The 22914-nt window shown below is 32.9% G+C and overlaps 1 protein-coding gene across 4 annotated transcripts in view; it reads left to right on the forward strand.

Moving 5' to 3' along the window:
* Positions 1-22914, forward strand: part of LOC132726781 (protein turtle homolog B-like) — a 38521-nt gene that overhangs the window by 12571 nt on the left and 3036 nt on the right. Inside the window, exons 3-14 of one of the 4 annotated variants that reach the window (XM_060712145.1) lie at positions 6268-6549; positions 10536-10802; positions 11254-11580; positions 12061-12360; positions 12840-12944; positions 15164-15179; positions 16330-16469; positions 18104-18125; positions 19301-19360; positions 19698-20003; positions 20894-21319; positions 21709-21764. In XM_060712145.1, coding sequence (XP_060568128.1) covers positions 6268-6549; positions 10536-10802; positions 11254-11580; positions 12061-12360; positions 12840-12944; positions 15164-15179; positions 16330-16469; positions 18104-18125; positions 19301-19360; positions 19698-20003; positions 20894-21319; positions 21709-21764 — 2307 coding nt within the window. The remainder of the gene's footprint in view (positions 1-6267; positions 6550-10535; positions 10803-11253; positions 11581-12060; positions 12361-12839; positions 12945-15163; positions 15180-16329; positions 16470-18103; positions 18126-19300; positions 19361-19697; positions 20004-20893; positions 21320-21708; positions 21765-22914) is intronic. The other 3 variants (XM_060712154.1, XM_060712160.1, XM_060712167.1) reach the window with 3 other exon arrangements.

Below are 22914 nucleotides of genomic sequence, written 5' to 3' on the forward strand. Positions count from 1 at the left end.
CCTTCGCTCTCAGCAAATATTTTCTTTTTATGAAAATTTACCGCTCAGTCTACAAAAGTATGATATTTTTATCAAACGAACAACACACGCACGCACGCACGCACGCACACACACACACACGCGCGCGCGCACACAATATGAAAATCAAGGAAATAATCTCTCCAAAATAAAAACAGGTCACTCTTGGAGTAAACATAATTGTAAACTGTATATCAATCGTGACATCCCCATAGTAAAATATTGACACTACATGTATCTAACTGCTGTATGTCGAAAGTAAAAACAAATAAGAGTCGTATGTCTATACTGTTTCTGAAATGATCTGGTGTTTCGAAATACTCCCGTTCGATATTTGAAAAGCTGTTTATATTTCTCCTCTGTAATGAATGCATGTTCTGAATGTCAATGTGCATAGTCTCTGTTCTGGTAATTCACCGACATATCTTCCCGTTTCTTGCAATTGTGCCAGTAGAGGACGTTCGTTTCGTTTTAGGTTTCGTTTTAGGTATGATTCTTGCTCAACTTTTGAAAAGTCTATATGTTCTTAGTTTAAAAAAATGAGTCAATTTCTCACTCCACTCTGACTTTAATAGCCGATTGAGCGTTTATTAAATTCACTGGTGTGCGATTGTTACATTTTTCAATCAGGCCTATTTTTCCTTATTTTCACAACACCAATGATTATGACAATTGTGGTAATCCATGTTTGTGGTTATATTTTCGTCCATTATGATTACATTGTTCCGTATTCATATCATGTTAATCCATCGTCTTTGATTTGTCGGTATCGTTCTTTCCGTAAGTGAACACATTTCGAATAAGTACTCGCCACCGTCTACACCAATCAAACACTTTGACGAGAATACGTTTGAGACCCCCTTCAGATTTTGCGATAAGCACTTTACCATCTGCATAAAGTGGCATCGAAAGTTTTCTTCCATCTACGTTAAACCCAAAGTCAAGGTCATAGACCTCATTCACTAGATCATTTGCGAAAATGGAGAATAATGTCAGTTAAACCAAATCTCCCTGTTTTACTCCAATAGTACATGTAAAACAGTCTGTTAACTTATTGTACGCACACTTGCAGTAGATCTCTGATAAATAATCTAAATGGCTGTGTCAATGGCGTCAATGATGAGCTGATATTTGCGTGTCGAATAAAATTCGATATGTGAAGCAATGCTGTTTTATTAAATATTACTCGGTATAATAATTACTAAAGCGATTTATTTGCAATATTTCGTGTAGACTACTTTTGAATTAAAGTTGTCATTTTCAAACAGTTATCTGCTGATTGTGCGCGCGCCATTTTTTCTTTGTTTGTGAAAAACAGTCCTATAAAGCTTGCTAACAATCAACGGCGGGTAGCTAGTTGTGATGGCTGCTAAAAATAATGAATCTGCAACTCCAGGTTTCAACAAGAAACGTCATATTAATGAAATAATTAGTTCATCTGAGGGACCTCAAGCTGATCATGCCAATTCACCATACCCCACCCGCAGAAAAGAATATAGATCTCCTGAGGTACCATTTTAACTCTGAACTTCATTACAAAGATATTGATCTCGACCCCGATATACGAAATTCTCCAACACTCAACATCTTTAAATCTAGACTTGAAAACATTTTTAAAGCACCAATGGTTCTAAAGCATTTTCTCCATGGCCAAAGATACTTATCAATACTGCATACACGTTTTAGGAAATAATTGCAATATAATAAACATGTGCACGAAGTCTTTTGTGTCAATGTGATATTGTGATTGAAGATGCCAAACATTTCTTTTACAAATGGTTACGTCGAACAACGAATAATTCAACGAGAAACCTGATTTTATCATCCATTAAACACAGACACATTACTGTTTGGTCGTGAAAATTTAGAACATGAAGATAACGTAGTCATTTTTTGAATCCGTTCAAAAATTTATTATGACGATATAAGTATTCATTATTGCCCTTAAAGTATTTTTCTATAATCTTGGAAGGGCTTAATCTAATGTTGCTAGAACTTGTTGCCCCACCCGTCTGCTTTTTGTTATTTACTCATCATTTGTATAATATTTGACATGTATTTGATGCAATAAAATATATTAATAACTAAAATGGTTGTGCACAGGTGCCCATCAATTCCATAAATTTTAGTGGCAATTTGTATAACAGCATATCAAAACATTTGCGTAAGTCAAAAAGGACACAAATACCCCATTATTGTGACGAATTATATCGTTTTACGAAAAGACAGGCTCATCAAAAGAACGATTGCGTCTAAACCAGTTTTGCTCATCTTCCAGTTTGTCATTTTATTCGATATTTTTTTTGTCAACCGTTTATTTACTAGACACGTGTAGAAGGACAATAAAATGAATCCTCTATAATGAAATAGTACATTGGGATCTGACATTGGATCTTTAAAAATGGGTCAACGTGATTTCCTCCTTTAAATGGTATTATGCCAGTATCAAGGATCAACTTTCAGTTAGTTCTTTCAAAATGGAAATTAGAGCAAAATACGGAATCTCGCCGTAGCCATTCAGCTTTCATAACCACTTCACTAATTACCGTCAACGTGATACTTCCGGCACGTGTTACAGTTTAACTGTATAATGGATCACTAATATTATCATTTGACTTATGTTTTCTTGTTTGATTATAATGCTCACTGTTGAAGTTACTAGTATCTGTGTCATTGTATAAACATTCAAAGTCATGTTTCAATCTATTCAGAATCTCACTTTTATCACGTTTCATCATTGATAATTTCCAATGGAATCAATTTGCCGCTTCTTGGGTATCTTGTTTTTTTTCCATGAATTCATTAGGATGAATTATTTGTTGTCATTGTTTCAATTTCCCCCGACTTTGATTTCCTGTATGCCGTTTAGCCTGACGTTATGATTTATCAAACTCCTCTCTTGGTGTAATATATTCACGTGTCGTAATGTAGATTTTACAATGTCACAATTCAGAAACTAACGTTCTTTTTGTTTTTATACTTTCCATAGTTCTGACAGTTTCATTCCAATATGGCTTTCGAATTTTCTTTATTTTGTCTTTGATAATATAGTTTTGTTCAGGAGTTATTCTGTTCATTTCTTCAAATACCATTCTACAAAAAATGTTTATAAATGCTGTCCATGTTAACCGATGTTTCTCGATATACAGTCAATAATTGCCATCCTCGCTAAATCACTTAACATAAAATCGTCCTTTAAAACGCTGTCACTTAATCTCCTGACCAGCAGACGACTGCTGACCCACATTTTCTGAATGTGCAGCATAAAATTGAGTGATTATCGCTGAGTGATCAGGTAACTTTGACCTTTTAGTCAGGTGCATGTATCCGCACTCCAAAGCATACCCATTGATTGGCTCATTTTTTCTGGGGTTTACGTAATGTGAGGACAGAGAAAGGGATTCAGATGCTCGTTAATTGGTTATTTTTTATTCGGGGTTTCATATTGTGATAGGGAACGTGTTTTATTTTTGCCTTTGATACAAAAAAGAAAGAAAATCAAATACTCGGCAATCTGATTTATTTCGTACAAATCAGATTGCCTCATGTTTCGATGTTCTTCCTATTACTTATTTGTTTTTGTTTAAGTGTATCTGTAACTTTTTAGCGTACCGATTTTTTTCAAAGCCTCGTTTAGCAATTACAAATCCCTTTAAATACTTTCTCATCAGAATCACCTATAGCTAGAGCAACCTTACCTGATTGAATGTCTAGCTTATCAATATAATTTTCGATTTTGGATATAGTCTCATTTACAGTCAGTATGCTCTCAACTATCAAATTCTTCCGATTCCACAAGTTCCACCAATGCCACTAATTGTTTACTTCTCATCTCAAAAATTGGAATAACGTACGACCTACAAATACCGTATCTCGGCCAAAGTGAATTAGCAAATCATTGTTTTACTTAAATTTATGGCAAATTTATGTGGCATTGATTTTAAGTTTACTGTCCAGTCATGAATGTTCTGACAGTTTCAACATTTAACTCCAAACAGTTCTTAGAACGAACAAAAATTCGATTGCTGGTGAAATACATTCTTTGATGAATTATAATGTAAGCTTATCTTTCTTACAGTCCTTCATTTATTTCGAACTAGGTATAGAGCAATTCTATTTTTATCGACTGGTTCTAATCTCTCTTGCTTCCTGAATTTGTTCCGACGATTCCGGGTTCCGGCGCTACATATTTTATGTATTTTATGAGTTTCAAAATATTATTTTTCTGTCACATAAAACAAGACATGAACTATTAAATTTATTCAAATGCTACTGCTTACTACTTGTTTACGAAATACAAACGCACATATCCTACTTTTATTATTTTATTCTTTTATTACCACCACTCTCCGGAAAGCTTTTTTACGCGCAAATCTTCCGCCAAAGTTAAAGTAATCATGACAATTATGAAATGCCAATAAGAAGGCGATGATGGCCCTGAAATCGCTCACCTGAATATTAAACTCTCAATGATAAGGAACAAGTAATATTGTAAACTATAAACAAAAGCAGATATAAAATCTAAATCAAAAGTAATATCACAAAGTTCATATTTGTTTCTGAAATAGTGCATGTGTAAAAACATTACTGTTTGCTATATCTAAGGAAAAACAACAGTCCCAAAGGATGTGTACGTATAAGACAAATCAATGACCTCCTTAGGCAGGGCCAAATTTGACTCTAAGGCTTTTATTTGAACAATCTTGGTAGGCACCTAGAAGATTTTTCAATATCTTACCTCTAGCTCAAAAGGGAGTTTAAGTTTTTTAAGTTTTTTTTTCCTACAAACATACAAGGAAAATCAATAACCCTCTTAGGCGGGACCAATTTTGACCCAATGGCTTTTATTTGAACAAAACTGGTAGACAAAAATAAGAAGATTTGTCATGCTTAATATCTAACTTTTTTGATTTTTTAAGTTTTAACTATATACATTTAAGGAAAAGCAATGACCTCCGATGGCGCAGCCAATTTTGACCCCAGACCTTTCATTTGAACAAAAATGGCAGTCAACTACTAGAAAATGCTAAAATCTAAGCTCTAGCTCTTTGGGTTTGTTAAAATTTATTTTTGTTTTAACTGGAAAATCAATGACCCTATGGGACGGGGCCAATTTTGACCCCAGGGCTTTTATTTGAACAAACTTGGTAGAAACCCATTTCAGGATGTTTCATGCCAAATATCTAAGCTCTTTCTCAATGGGTTTTTAAAAGAAGATTTTTAAGTTTTTACTATATAATATAAGGAAAATCAATGACACCCCGGGACGAGCCAATTTTGACACTAGGGCTTTTATTTGAACAAACTTGGTAAACATCTGTTTAAAGATGTTTAACGCTTGATATCGAAGCTTTGTCTCCTTGGGTTTTTAAAAAAGAAGATTTTTAAAATTTTTATTATATATACATATTTGGAAAATCGGTGACCCCCGGGGCAGGGCCAATTTTGATCCCAGGGATTTTATTTTTAACAAACCTGGTAGACACCCATAAGAAGATATTTCATGCTTAATATCTAAGCTCTAGCTCTTTTTGTTTTTTTAAAAGATAATTTTTAAAAAAAAAGTTTTTACTGTATGCATATACAGAATATCAATGAACCCCTTGGACGGGGCCAATTTTGATTTCTAGGACTTTTATTTGAACAAACTTGATAGACACTCACTAGAAAATGCTTCTTGCCAAATATCTAAGCTCTAGCTCTTTGGAGTTTTTAAAAGAAGATATTTTAATTTTTTTCTTTTGGTTGAAATGGCAATCAGAGTGTTCTGCATGAAATTAAACTTGTTGAACAATTTTAAAGGTGACCACCAAAGGAACATTCCTGTGAAGTTTGGAGGAAATTGGCTCAGTTGTGTATGAGGAAATATCGTTTAAAGTAAAAGTTTACGGATGTCCGACGGACTGACGCCGGACGAAAAGCGACCACAAAAGCTCACCGTGTTACTTTGTGACAGGTTAGCTAAAAACACAAATTGAAGACCAAGGATAAACCCGCAAAAATAAAAATAGGTCACACTAAAAGTAATCCTAATTCAGAAATAAAAATGGAGGAACGTAAATTTTTTAAATCAATAATTAAAATTAGAACAGTTTTAGATAAAATGGTCTTTGGCAAGTTAAGTAAGACTGGGCGTTCTTACATTGTGTAATGGCCTGATATGTTTCAATAGAGTTATATATATACCCAACAATTAGTATTGAAATTTTCTAACTTTTTTTTTCTTTATTTGATTCATTTTCTTTCAAGATGGACCTGACACTGTTTCCATAGCAGCAGGACCTCACCTCAACGTGACAGTAGGGGTCACGTATAGCAGTTACGATGTATCATGCAAGGCAAGTAATTGTTACCCGCCATGTAACACTTTTAAATGGACAAAGTTGCGTGAATCCACACCTATATCAACACAGACGCGACTGTTTAAAATAGATAAAGATATCCAGAAAGATGACGCAGGAAGTTACAGTTGTTCAGCGTCAAACGATAAATCTGAACCGAAAACAGCACCGCTGACTATCACTGTAAATTGTAAGTTGCATGTCTATTTAAATTGATTTTTTTAATAAGTTAACATTACACGTTTCAATGTCATGTCATGCATTGAGTTTCTGACATATATAAATTAAGATAAGATCCCCCTAATGTACTTCTCTGCTTTGAAAAGTAATTAGATAGACTAGACTTACAGGCAACTGCATTGGAAATGAGGAGCGTGCGTTCAAACCCTAGAAGAGTCAACTCTTTTTTTTCTTTTTTTTTTATATCTTTTAAGTATCTCTCAGATCCCTCATGGAAAAAAAGTTTAGTTTTAATAATATAATTATCATAGGTATTTATTGGTTAAAATGCAAAATTTAATAACACATATAGTACCTGATACTAGTATTTTCAAAGTCTAATAAAATAAGTACAAATGTTGCTGCAATGCAGCAATTGAAAAGCTCCGCACAAAAAAAAAAATAATAAAAAAAATAAAAAAAATAAATGCGCTCATTACAGATGCAAATCATTCCTATGCACAGGTCAATTTCAATTTAAATTTGCATAATTATACTTATGGTATGCACTATCCATTAGAGAGGGGCCAGATATTAAATAAATAGTATGCTTTCAGTAATGCCTACCTGGTAAGGAAAGTAATTTCCATACAAACAAGACTTGTAATGTGACATTACAGTAGTGCTGTGTCACCAGTGAGTAATTAAAGATGATAATGAAATATCAAAGTACATGTATGTACATTTTCTTTTTCACGTATAATGCTACTCATTTTCTACAAATATCAACAACTAATCATGGTAAGAAATATAAAATCCATATGTTGATAAGTCAAAATCGACTTTATTTTTCAAAATGTCCGTTACATGTTCCGCGGCAAATGGTATCATGATATAATAAAGGGAGATAAATCGTATACACTCATATGGCGAAGGGAGACTACGCATTATTTTTCCTTACATAAATTTACATCTAGCTGTATTTGATCTGTAATATAAATTTCTGATCCGTATAATTATTTGCCTGACTAATTATTTTTTAAAATATCTTTTCTAGAACAGTTTCAGACTCAAAACTTAAGCTACTAAAATAAACATTATATTTAAACAGATTTTCGGAATTTCACACTGTTAAGGTCATCTATTTATAGCTTACGAATTCATGTAACCAGTCTTGCGCACAAGTTACCCATAGCATACTACAAGACAATTAGTACTTCCCTTAGAAGATACACATGTAAAAAATAAATTACCAAATTGAAGGGAAATTTTGTTTTGTGTTTTATACTGCTTTCCCAGCGGTTGAGGTGTGCAACTTGTTCCCGTTCTCATTCCTTAATATGACATGCTGCGAATCACCGAAGGGGAAACCAATATATGACTAAACATAACAGAAATCGAAACGAAATTGTGGTTCCGAATTTATTTTTAGCTGTAAATCGAAGGGATTAATTGATCAAAATCGGGTTCTTGAATAAAAAATAGCTCTGCGCCTGTGTGTGCGGAGCAATCAAAACTACCCGGTTAAAGTATTTTATCTTTGACAAGATTAACCAGTATTCGTTTAAGAAAATTTAGGCAAACTTTCAAAACAGCCCCTCTCTGATATTTTGAATAAGGCTCTGTAGAAGCACATTTGTCTCGGAGCACATTTGTCTCAAGAGGTGTGACCGATGTGCTTTTGCGACAAATTGGAAATGAGACAGATGTGTTCGACAAACAATAGAAAGGACAATCGAAGCACATTTGTCTCATATTCTTCCATCTTCCATTAAATTCTAAAAAGGTAATAATTATGCCCGTCAGTATACCGGCTACCAGCCATTGTTTTGTGTTTTCTGTACATTGTATTTATAATACAGTTTTAGGTCAAACCCGGTCAATCAAAAACTTCCTGCCTCTGCATAGGTGTCATACATGTATATTAACTTAAAGAATATCCATGTTCTGCATGTCACAATGGAAATTTCTACCAGTGCAGTATCCAGAATCCAGACACATATGCAGAAAGTTCATTTATATCGTTATCAATTGTGACACGTTACTTTCCGATGTTTTAAGTTTTATAAATGATTTAAGAAATATTCTAAGCAACAACAAGGTAGTATCTACAGTGGTATAAAAGGGACATTTCTTATTTATTACTTGCACACGCGATAGCTATTACGTGACCACGCGATATTATAACGTGCGCACGCGATAGCTATTACGTTGTAAAGTGATAGTTATTGCGTGCGCACACGATAACTTTTACGTGCGCACGCGGATAAGTATTCCGTATTTGGACTTAGGACGGGCTTTGTCGCATGAATAGTTCGACCCCCAAGTAAGTATCGAACCTAAAACGGTTAGGGGTAAGTGGTTTTTTGAAATCACTCGGCCACAGAGATCCCCTAATGATCTAAGGAAGAAAATAAGGAGACCATCCCACACGTATTTTTTTTTCATCAGAAATAAGTTTAAAAAATATCGCCATCTTTACGAGAATTGCTGCTTTCAGATGCATTTACAGCGTGCATGAGTTCATAAAAGAATCCGGGCAATGCTATAATTATGAAATATCTGGCCTCGCAGAATCGGGCAAGACGTGACATTCCGACGAGACACGAAGCGAGGCACAATGTTGTAACACGAGATCTCGCAATGTCGAAGTATCCCGTACCACAAAATTTCTCGGTACAATATGGTGCCTCGCTTTATGTTTTGTCGAAATTTCGCTTTTCGTGTCTCTCGGTAAAATATCGCGCATCGCTTCGAGTCTGTGCTTCTCAAAGGCCTGATGGTAAAGGCCATCTGGCCTTGTTGCTTAATGGCAGACAGGTTATTGGACACTATTTTTTTCACACTGCATGGCCATATATAGACATCTTATTTTAAGCTGTTTTCTTTTTAAATTTCATCATGGATATAATTTTGACATTTTGGTAAAAAAAAAGCAAGCAAAGGTAGTATTTGATATGGTGAATTTTAATTTTAGTATTGGTGGTTCTTCCACGTCACAGCAGTGTGATTTTTAAGTGATTTTACAGTAACAAATGTGGCGCTAGAAATTTTTCTTAGAAGATACATGACCCCTACTTTTCTCATTTTATATCAGTTTTATATAGAATATAAAGGTAATACTATTTAGCGGTTTATGGCCTCGAATAATTTCTTGTCTCGCGTCGACGTACGGGTTGCGAAGCGAGAAGCGAGACTCAGGCGAGATGCGAAACGAATCACGATATTGTACCGTTCAAATATCGTCCAATTACGGTGTTCCGTTTGAACATAAGTAACATTTTTTTCTCCCTTAACCGCTATGCAAGATGGTACAATGGTGAAAAGCGCGATGGTACGATGATGGAAACACGACGGCACAATTATGAAACAACAATAACACGATGGTGAAATCACGATACTGCGATGACACGATGGTGAAATACTATCGCATTTGCTTCATCATGCCATCGCAGTTTTATCATCGTACCATCGTATTTTCACCATGGTAACATCGCGTTTTTACCATCATGACTTCGTTGTTTCACCATCATACAATCGTTGTTTCACGTTCGTACCATCGTGTTTTTCACCATCGTACAGTCGCGTTTTCACCATCGTACCATTGTGTCATCGCGCTTTCACCATTGTACCGTCGTGAACGGGCAAAAGTCACATCAGGGCTGCCTCAGATTCGACACACAAATAGATACTAAAGTGTTATTAGTAAATTTTAGAGCATATTAAACAAAAACACATCAATAACCTTCATTCATAAGATAATATACTAGTAAAATACAACTACCATCGGATAAAACAATCGAAATGCAAGCATCGATGTTAGATTTCTGGCAATGTAGTTGCAAGACCATGTTTTTCACGGTTATTTTGCATGGCAATTTAATAATTTCACACTCGTTATTTTGTTAAGATTATTATTTATATTTCATTTCTCCCCATATTAATAAGTTTCATTTTCTCACAATGCAAATATGTTTCATTATTTTCACCATTACAAATGTATATTATTGGTTTCAGATCCGCCAACTGTCCGACTGACCTGGCTAGAAAATGAGAAAAAATTAAAATGCCAGGCTGAAGGGGTTCCGAATAATTATGACTTTCAGAGGATCAAACAATTCATGGATACAACTTTTCTTAAGAGTTATGACGTCATTCAGACAGATGCCACCGCTACGTTAACGTTTAAAGAAAATACGTACCAAATGACCGGCAAATATATCTGTTACGTTACCAATGGAATAGGTAGTCTACAAAGCGGTTCAATTTCACTAAAGATTGAAGGTCAGTTTATTCCGGCTTTATTGCAATAAATTAAAAAAGTTTTCAAACATAAAGTGCTGTAAAACTTTGTTTCATTTCATACATAATATTACTATTTACTATTTCCGGAGCTGGCTGGGCTGGTTAAGGTTGTTGACTTCAAACCACTTGCCCCTCATCGCTGTGGGTTCGATTTCGGACGAGTATTTTTGATTCATTATTGCGAGGAAGCTATACATCTGGCTTAATGAACGTCAGTGGTGTCCGTTTTTGCATAAATTAATGCACATACAGACATTTGAGGACTTCCTCCACAAGTAAAGCTGAATGGCATGCATGCATGTATGTATGTATTTATGCGTGCATGCGTGCGTGCGTGTGTGTGTGTGTGTGTGTGTGCGCGCGCGTGCGGAAGACGACTGTTCCGTTGTATCCTTTTAATCTTGAAATGACAATAAATTTTATATTTCAGACAAACCACAAGTCGTCAAGCATATCAATCATTACAATGTTTCTAAAGGCAAAAATCTTGATGTCAATGTGGAGCTATATTCATTCCCTACAGTAACAAAAAGTCAAATTAGTGTCAAATCAACCTCAGGTCGTAACCCTTTTATAGTCAGTGAATTAAAAAATAAAACTGTCAACGTTACATTTCATGGAATACCTTTAGATATGCCGGGGCAAGAACTCGTTCTGTCGTTGAAGGAGGCTTTAGAGGAACATTTTACTAATTTCACTATAACAATTGGTAATAATTTCGGCTCCATGACAACTGATATTATTATTTATCCTGAAGGTAAATAGCTTTTATGGTCTTTATCTATATGTACATATTTATTTCATTTTCTATATGATTTATATAAGATTTCTTAAAAAAAAAGATTTTTTACATGTACCAACACCTCCTTTACTAAGAATGAAATGAAGTGATAATAATTGATTCGCATTGACATGGTCTGTATTATTTTGAATACGTTGCATCTGAACTGGAAGGACGTATCAACAATGATTTAATCAACACAACACTATTAAGCATCCTTAACTAATACTACTTACATTTCAGTTAGTGTCTTCTCATTTGATACTTCATCAGTATTAACATTTTTAGTTAACCTAACTTTCATCTACACGTTTTATCTTTCACATTTTTTTCATGACTTTTGACATTCTGTTCTACAATTCGCAAATCAAATTTTGGTTATTGTTTATAAGGTAAATTTTGAGTAAAGCTAATTAACTCTCTCATATATATTCTACGTGTGACATCTTATTTCAGGACCACCAGATATTCCCATAATTTTCTCTAAGTCTGATACTTCACCACATTCAGTTAGTTTTTTACTGGTCACTGGGTTTTTCAATGGAGGTGGACAGACGATTGTGGTGGAACATAGATCAGGTCAATCAGAATGGTTAAATGGAACAACCAAATATGCCGGCGAGGAGAAGAATAAAAGTATGATTGTAGCAGTTAAAAGACTAGATCCAGAGACCACATACGAGTTTCGAGCCTACGCTTTCAACGAGTATGACTGTAGCAATTATACAGATGTAATCAAAGAGACAACATCCGCTGGTTAGCTGTCTGTTTTCATAATTTAATCTACAATCACTCAATCAAACTATAAATGAATTTTATTTATGGACATTATATTATGCATTTTTGATTGTTTACTACATTTATTTGAAAATGCAACCAACTAGTTTCATAGTTCAAAGAACAATATCCAGTTCCATATGCATTGTATATTAAACAATTTGTTTATATAATGCTCCTGATTTATTTTACATGGTAACATATTAAATAATAATTTCATGCTTGGAGTCTTAAATTCTAAAACATTTAAGTGTTTTAGCTTCAGAAGTAAATGTTCATAAGAAAATAATCCCCATGAGTAAAGAAATTGAGACAAAATAAAAAGTACATTTATTTTTAATCAACAATCATAGAAATGTTTTAAATAATGCATTTTTGTGTCGCGTTTAATTTTTGCATTTAAATAATGAAATATCTTAAAAATCGATATTGGTTTCATTTTTTGTGTGCGTTTTCAGAGGAAAGATACACAGGTGCGATAGTTGGAGGGGTGATCGGGGCAATTCTCTTGTTGGTCATCATAGCTGGGCCGCTGGTTTGGATACGAAGAAAGAAGAGGAAAGGTATGAAATTTATAATAAACATAACCTTAAATATTCGCTATTATGAATCTTAAGTATATAAACCTAACATACAGTATAGGCCAATAATAACGAAAGCTACAATATACGCACATATAAAACTAATCTATTCTAAAGGCGAATCTAACTCTCAACGTAGGTATATATAAACATAATCTACAATATAGGATAATATAAATCAAACTTACATTATGGGCAATTATAAAAGAAACTTGCAATATAAGTAAATATAAAACTTACCAACAATATTGGCCAATATAGACCTTACCTTTAATTTAGGGCAAATGCACCTTTTTGTGGATTAAAATCTGCAAAAGAACAAGGACGATCCTGCAGATAAAAGTGAAGGGGCTTCTGCAGATATTTAGGCACGATTGAAACGTGATTTAGCGCTAATATTGCATAAAAATGGAAAATTTGGTTAACAAATTAGAGTTTTGTTTCATGAATATTTGTCATATCCCTACCTGACACTGCCTGAGGTAATCTCTCCGATCTTATTAATCCGCATATTTTAATTGCCGGATAATAAACCTCTAGTGATGGCGTATTATTCAAATCCATAAGCTGCTTATTGACCAACTCGGAAATATATTATATGGAGAGGCAGAAGGGAAACTTCCATTGCCAGGTATGTTCGTGTTTAATTTGTTAAACAAATTTACCATTTTTATTTCGTAGTTCTTCTACCTGGCACTGAGATAATATGAGAATAGATGATACAGCAGTAGATACCGGCATTTTATTTTATTCCCCATGTGGAAATTCATAAATATTTTTTTCCACTCATCTATAAATATGTTTCAACCTTTAATAAGATAAATCTTGTTGCTTCATCTCAAAGAATGTTATCCTAATATCAGTCCTTACCTACAATTATTTACCAAAAATCCTATTTGCAACCAGTTCAGTCCTTTGACCAATCTGCTGCATCCATTATGTTTTTAAAAATATTTTTTCTTAAACAACGCAAATGAAGGTCGGTAAGATTTTTTTTACCAGAGGTCTTCTTAGCTACTTTGTAACAAAATTTATTTGTATAAGTTATCCATCTAGAAATAGGAATGAAGAGAGAGAGAGATATATAAAATATGTCAAAATATGTTCCACCATTTTACATGGTTGTTTGAAATAAAGTGGTCTTTTAAGGTGTAAAGGTGGCTTTTGTGCCAAAGTTCCCATTCACCTGGAGGCGGAACTTGTATTTTTTTGTTCAGTTTCTGAATCCATAGAAAACAATTACTCATAATTATTGCCAATAATAGACAGCAAAAAGGCTATGTCAACTAGTAGTTTATGTTTCTTTCTGAGTAATATCAATTGAAATGCCCATTATATCTCATTTAAAGTTTTATATAAGTCTCAATCATTTTTTAATTTACCATCTTTTACGCTTTTGCACTTAGTAGGACTTAAAGTCTCTAGGGTTCGTACAGGACTGTGATAAGGGCTATGTGAAGGGCTCCTAGATGATAAACGGTATCTATTTCCAACATCTAACAAAATTTCTGTTGATCTACCATACAAAAAAGCAAGACCATCATCACTAGGATGTTTTTGAAAAGCTGAATTATGTTCCACGTGGTTTGGATAATACGTCATTAGAAACGAAACCAGTTTTTATGATATTTGGTATCAATGTGTCCTGTTTAAATATCATACTGATATTATATGAGGATTTTACTGAACATCCTTATGTTTGGACCATAAATATTTTATCCACCGAGGTCCATTTAACAGTTACGTGTGAACGGCAAGCGCTGAAGTTTTTTTCCTATTTTCGGAATTTTTTGTTTTCTTTCCAAAACGTGTTCATTTAGAATTTACAGCGCAAAGCAAAACCCATTTTCATTACATCGTTGTATTTTTGTAAGAAGTTGTATGATTGGTTAGCTAGTTCTCTAAATCCCGTAAAACCCTGAACAATTTATTTCAAATAACAGAAGTTTGATATTGCTTATAATACATTTAGTACATGTAAATTTGTTTTCTTGAAAATAGCATCGGGGTAATTGTCAATTATTATTGACTGTCATGTGACCGCGTCTCGGGAAAACTACTAGTCATATAATTGTCTTAGATTGTTGCCGGGAACGTTCTACGTTCGCTATCAGTATAAAAGTGAAGTATATTTCATGTACACGTAGACAGCTCGAAGACTTCGTTTCGATTTAACTTAATAAAGTTTTCTTTTATTTCAGAACCAAACAGCGGCACGTAAGTGTTCACTCGATGTTTAAGCTCACCTGAGCACAGTGTGTTCAAGACGGGATTCGGTCCGTCGTCCGATCAATATCTCTTTCTAACCCGTTGGGCAAATGTTGCTTAAACTAAGCATAGTTAAGTCAAAATTGTCCAAAGTATTCCATTACATGCAGAACTCTGGTTGTAATGGTAACCGAAAGAAAAAACTTTAAAAATCATAATCTCCAAAATCAAAGGTTTATAGTTTAGATATTTGATAGTTTAGGTATGCAATATTGTCTACTACGTCAATTTATAACCTTAACGTCAAAATTGTTCTCGTCCCGGGGCATTCTTTCCTAATTTGTATACAGTAAAAATTAACAACTCTCCATTCGTACGACATGGGGTCATGACCAAGTGACATACTTTTGTATTTTAACCTACAACATATACTGTGAAATTTAGTCTGGATGCACATTTGCAGATTCAAAATGAAACGTTGATATCAGTTTATCTAGTTTTCGATCTAGTGACCTACTTGTATTTAAAACTACATGCATAAAATTTAGACATTTCAGATATAGAGTTGAACTTGGACATAAGGTTGCTTTAAATTAAGAGCCACTACCCTACTTTTTGTAGATAGTGTTAAAGCTTCGAAATTTGGACTATATACACAGTTGACCTAAATTTTGACCCAGTGACCTCCTTTTTTGTATTTTGAACTACCGTCACAGTTTCAGATGCACATTTGAAATTTTATATCATATCAGTTGACCTGCCAGTTTTACACTTTTTAGCATACCTGAGCATTATATGTTTTGAACAGACAATGTTTCTCAGTGAGCGAAATATGGCCTTTTTGACCCTCTTGTTATTTTTATAAGTACCCTTTTTAACATGGTAAATCGCACAACAATAATGCATAATAAAGCCGGATTGATATTAATCTTAATCATGTGAAACTGTTTTTTAGGAAACATTTGAGCTAAAACTGTGTAAATTTATATGTATGTCCTTATGAGATCATCTTCTGAAAATTATAATTTTGAAGTTAAGACGTCAAAAAAAAAAAAAAAAAATACAAATTACAAAAAAAAAAAACAATAACAGATTTAAACAGTAAGTGTTATGTTACGACTTCTAAAGAAGATTTTTTTCTTTTTTTGTATTTTTGAAGGTACATTAAAAGAAACACAGATTTGACTTTGAAGATGCCTACTTCGCCGGAATATGAGAATAATTATCGGTCCGACCAGACAATGTTTACCGACGAGCCCGGATGTCCCGTCACCCCAGACCAACCTTCAAATATTTACGGTAGCAATAATAGATAATACTTTCTATTTTTTTTTTCATTGTATCATTTTGTTTCCTTCAAAAAAAATGTTATAATCATTTTCTTTGACTGCCAATTTTGTTGATGTTTTAGTCCCTCTTGTGAATGATTTGTTTCGGGGAGAGAATCATCAATCCTATGACAAGCGAAACTTGCGCTGCCGGGCCGCCAGAGGAAATATATTTCTAGTACAGAATCGGGCCTAATATGTCTGCTCTTATATAATCGATAGAAGTAGCACGTGCATGCATCATAACAGAGTCTTTATATTTCACACATTAATTGGTCATATATAGTAGATGAAGTAGATGACCACTAATACTTTGGGGGTCACTAGTTCAAAGGTCAAAGTCACAGGGGCCTTAAATGTCTCAGGGGCCTTAAATGTCAGAATGGTTTCTGCTCATTATCTTAATAACTTTTTAACAAAGTCTTCATATTTCATATATTGATTGGTGATATGTAGTAGATGACCTCTATTGATTTTGGGGTCACTAGGTCAAAGTTCAATGTCACAGGTGTCTTAATTATCAGAGTGGTTTCCACTCATTATCTTGGAAATTTTAAATAAAAACAGTCTTCATATTTCACATATTGACTGGTCATCTGTATATTTATTTTAAGGCCACTAGGGTAAAGGTCAAGGTTACAGGGGCCTAGAATGTTAGAACGGTTTCTGCTCATCATCTTTAAAGCCATTTATCACAAAACCTTCATATTTCACATATTGATTGGTCATATTGAGTAGATGACCCCTATTGATTTTGGAGTAACTAGTTGAAAGGTCAAGGTCACAGACAGGGTTCTCAAATGTCAGAATGTCAGAACTATCACAGTCTTTATATTTAACAAATTGATTGATCATACATGTATGTCGTAGATAGCCCTTATTGATTTTCTGGTCACTTGTTCAAAGTTTAAGGTCACAGAGGCTTAAAATGACAGAATGGTAACTGTTCATTATCTTAAAAAGTTGTTTATTACAAAGTCTTAATATTTCACATATTGATTGGCCATATGCAGTAGATGACCACTATTGATTTTTGGGTAACTAGTTTAAAGGTCAAGGCCACAGGGGCCTTAAATGTCAAAATGGTTTCCACTCATTATTTTGAAAACTTTTATCACAAAGTCTTCATATTTAATATATTGATTGGTCATATGTTGAAGAGGACCCCATTGATTTTTGGATCACTAGTTCAAAGGTCAAGGCACAGAGGCCTTTAATGTAAGAATGGTTTTCGCTCATTACATTGTAAACTTTTTATCACAAAGTCTTCATATTTCACATATTGATAAGTCATAATTGGGTCACAAGTTCAAAGGTTAAGGTCTTTATATTTCACATATTGATTGGATATAACTAGTAAGTCATTTTTTTCTTTCCATAACTGAACACTACCACGTACCCATTTATGGTAAATTTCTATAACAAAATTACCAATAGTATGAATCTAGAAATGGCTAGAAATGGGCATATATTCGACATTCCTTGTTATATTTCTTATTACTTATTATGTTTTAATCTCAAATATTGGGGTTTAATAAACAAAAAACTGTATGAGAACTCAACGAAACTAAAAGTTTAAAGATGAAGACATGATTCTATTTGCAGAAAATACCAAATTAAAGACCGGGTAAGTCAGTTTAGTTTCAAGTTTCCGGATTTTCAGTGTACTCATTTCCATATCAATAATCAGATAATTGTTTATGGACATTTTATATGGTCCACCTGTAGAACACACGCTTTTGCATCGAGATAACATGTTGTATACTGTTTATTTCCTTAAGCAGCAAGAAAATGACCCATTTATCCAGTACATAATGTCGGCAGCATTAAGTGGCAGTGAAATCCATATAATTATGGATTCCAGCAAATATGGATTCCAGCAACCTAATGACCAGGGATAAATGCTGTAAAGTCGGTGATTGTGTCATTTGTATGACTTGGACTATAAAATACAATTGCTTTCTCAATAATGTTTATCATATAAACATAAAATGTATAATATCATTTTCGCATAATGATAATTTAGATCAATGTAGATATTAACCACACGGCCATTGCTCACTAATTGTATTTCAGTAGAGGTAAAAAGTGTGAAGGACAGGTGAAGGAAAGTAGAAATAGTATATTAAAAAACAAACAGATGACAAGTATGTGCACGCAGTTATTTCTGTGACTGCTTGAGAACGACATTTTAAGGATTGCAAAACCATAAAGAGCTTGTTTGTAAGCCGGCATAAGAGCGCTTTCTGAAATACTGACGTGGCAATTAAAAAACTGTCTAAAAATGTAAACGAAAAGCGCCGAAAGAAGGCGATAAAAGCATATATATTCCCCGACATTCAACAATGTTTACTTCGATATTTCCCGACATTAGACGATGTTTACCGATTCATTGAGATTCGTAATATTTAATAACTTAATATTGGGAACAAGAACATGTACGCTGTCTTTTAAATTTATTTCGTTTTCATATGTGTTATATACATTTACATAGAGAAAAGACATCGATCATTGTTAAAGTTAACACAACAGGTTTATCTTCATGTTTTATTTACATAAGCTTTCAAAATATTTATGCTATACATTAACCCTTACTCATCTGCAACTGAAAGTAATTTATACTTTGCCACAAGTACAGTCTGACCAGGCTCTATACTTTTAACCTATTTCAATTTTTCATCTTGATATAACTACACTTAACAAATTACCTACTTTAAAAGATACAAATGAAACTATAATTATAATGGAATTTTGTTAATAAACTCTAACATAAATTAACAATGTAAATGTATTTCATTATAGAAATGAGGGTAAAGTTAATGATGTGCCATACGACATTCCTCCTAACAAAGACAAATCCAGGTTAACTCTTTAAGTTCATGTAAATGTGTATGACTAACAAATTCTTATAGTGATAATATCTTACAATAATTGCTTATTAAACCTCAGAATATAAATTTCCTTCCTAAATTGCAAACTCTTTTCCTATATTGATAGCAAAAGTTTATGTAAAGCTTATTGTAATCATTTATTACCCAGAATATTGTCTTAAATGTTTCTATACTGTAATGGTAAAAGCAAATTGTGATGCTTTTAAACCCTAATGATATAAAGCTTTTTGGATATTTCGTATGGAAAATATGAGTGTATCCTATAGAAAAAAAATGATTTTTGTATTCCAAAATAAATTTTATTCTAGATTTACCCCATATGATACTCCTCGATCAAATCAAGGTTTGTACCAAAATCCTTTGTCAAAAAGCCAACATTACGATGTTCCTCAGCAACCAAAAGGAGAAAAGTGCAATGAACAATCAAACAATTATCTGTACGACATTCCAAGGTCTAAAAAGAATATTTATCAACTTCCTAAACCCATTAAGGACGTGCACAAGTCAAACAAGATACCGAGTTATGGAAACTCTAAGTTTGACCGTGGTCATGAAGGAAAGGAACTTTACGACAATCCTACGTCACATGGTACAAGCATAAGAGGAGATGTCAGGTTCATATATGTGTAGTCGTTATAAACAATTTTTAAATTCATGAAAAATAGATAAGCTTACAATAGCCAAATTCAATATACATAAATGAAATACCGGTATATCTACTTAGAATAAATTCAAGGAAAAGTCAATTCACATTTAAATTTGTTTGTAATTCCTAGCCCCAACCCAAGAGTCAGGTTCCGGGGTTGCAAATTACTGGTGCCTTGAAACTATAAAACTACAATACGTTAAACAAAAACAGAGCTAGAATACCTTTTCGTAAATTGGATTGTACTAAAATAGCATGTACTTAGTATGTGGCATTAGAATATTTATACTGGTTTGTTTTACACTGGCGTTATATTGTGTTTTACACTTGCGTTGTATTGAATTTATTAACGACAAGACATATTTTCAGTATGAGGCTTTTCTTGTAAAGAACATATAAAGAAAAAAATAACAACGCTTCAGCTTTATATGTATTAGAATACATGATTTGCTTGCAATTAGACTAATAAAATAGCTAAATCTATTGTTCTTGTGTTGCTTACGTAGCTTGCTAGCTTTATCATTAGCTGATAGAAATATAAACTTATCACTTAACATTAAGTAAATTAAACGGTTAGCTTGATAGATAAAAGATCGATTTATGTGTTAACATTTCATCATATTATTGAATATCTTGTTTAATTCACCCAACAAATTTACAAAAATTTAAACAATTCTTTACTTTATTTATTATATTCTAATTTTATTCGACATCGTAGGTTTTTGTTTACTAGATTTATTTGCATGTAGTACCTCATCAGAATTTATTTTAATTACATGTTTCTGTAAAAATTATTCGTAGTGTTTGTTGATTTTTTCATGCATTTTTTTATAATTTCATGCCCTTGTCTCATTTTAGTGACAATGTGGACTCCATTCCTTCGTATTTAGATTTGAATAATCCAAACACAAATTTAGTGGAGGAAGCCTATGTGGATGTTACCAATCCCAAAGGCAAACCAAGACTTAACAAACAAGGAACAAGTATTGACGATGATTATCTTGATATGAATGAAGTTAATAAGATAAAAGAGTCACCATATGTTAATGCTAAACGTGCAAGCAAACCTTCCGAACATTTAGATAATGGATGTAATAAAGATGAAAAGGATTATCAAAATGTGGAGCATTATAAGAAGAGTAAAGGTCCGCCTGCTGTTGCCAAGAACAAGAAACCAAATAAAAAGGCGAATAAAGAAGTTAATGAAAGAATTGCAGATACTGAAGAAGAATCCAAAGACTACCAGAATATTGAAAAATATAAACAAATTCCTAAACAACCTAGGTAATAACTTTGTGGCATTTATTTCATTTCTAAAATTTATAAAAAAAAGCGGAAGATCCGATAAAGCAAGTGAGTTCGTTTCGAAATGAAATACTGTAAAAACTATATAAATTACAATAATAATTTTAATATCAGTGCCAAAATGTGTATTAACTGTTAAAGGTATATCATTCATTAATTATGATAAATATTTTCTGTAATGTCAAAATGTCATTTCGAACAATTGCTCAACATTTATACGAACTTAAAAAAAGTTTTTGAATTCCGGTCATGAATTTGATTCTTAATTATTGGTGACCGAAGTATTTTATAATTACATATATAAGTATGCATATCAAGTTATTGTAATTACAACATATATTAAGTATTTTTTGTTTTTGTTTTTATAGTCTTGAATCGAACGAGCTGTATATGACAATGTCAACAGAATCAAAAAGGGAAAGTGGTAACGTATTTGACTTTGCTTTCTCGAAAACTGTGACATGATGAAACTGTATTTTGTTATATTATCTCCTGTTTCATTTTTATGTTTTTTCTCTGTTGTTGTTGCTCTTGTTTTACAATATACATCTCATATAGATCCTGTAACACATTTTTTTCATGGTTTTATTTCATAAATATGATGCTCAAATTAAGATTTGTCAATATTGTAAGTTCCAATAAGCATTATTTATAAAGATATTACAACATACAGGATCTTTAAACTTGTAATATAGCATAAAATGCAATAAATACCTTTACTAAAAATTTCATTAGGAAGGGGATATCGGCCAGTGTATGCATACTGCTGTACGACAATTGCATAATTATTGCTTTGTCTGCATTTAGTTTATTTCCTCTGCTTGCAACTTTTGCAACTCGATGTATGTAAATAATACATTTCAGTGTAAAAGGAAAATGCATATTCAGTTGTAAATAGATTGTGTATAACCATGAAACGTTGATGCTTATAAGTTCTTATTACGTTGACGAGGTTTTTGTGACTATATATCGTTTAAGTACACACAAGAGCTTTTAAATATCTATTATTTCCTTTCGGTAATTTTGACTTTCAATGTTTATTTCAGAAGATTTTTAAATCACGATTCAACCAAGAATTATTTTTTTTGCACGCAGTTATGTGTCATGTTTATTAATGTATTAAAGCTAATTTTCATATTTACTTTAAAAATCACAGTTAACACAAAGCAGTAGCAAACATGAAACTAACCGAATGTATCTGTAATATGTTATTCATATAACGCTGGGAACCATTTTTTTTGGCAGCTTCTGTAAATAAGTAAATTATGCACGGTATATTGACAAAAATACCAGGCAAACTAGTGCAATACATGTTTATAAAAAATGTTTTAACAATTACTCATACAAAAGACACGCAAATTGCAAATTTTAATCATATATCGTATTACATATGTACAAAGATAAAATCTTGTAATAGAAAAAAGTAAGCACTCGTGAAATATTTATTTTAATACCACTCGATAAAAATAAATTATGTATTTTTAGAAAAAAAAACAAACTTGAATATCTTTTATTTATTTGATTTGTCGGAAGTGCCAGAGACTTCTATTACAGAGGTAATATAATTCTCAATG

Source organism: Ruditapes philippinarum, unplaced genomic scaffold (assembly GCF_026571515.1).
Source record: "Ruditapes philippinarum isolate M1 unplaced genomic scaffold, ASM2657151v2 ctg868_1_1_1_1, whole genome shotgun sequence".
Classification (NCBI taxonomy): Eukaryota; Metazoa; Mollusca; class Bivalvia; order Venerida; family Veneridae; genus Ruditapes; species Ruditapes philippinarum.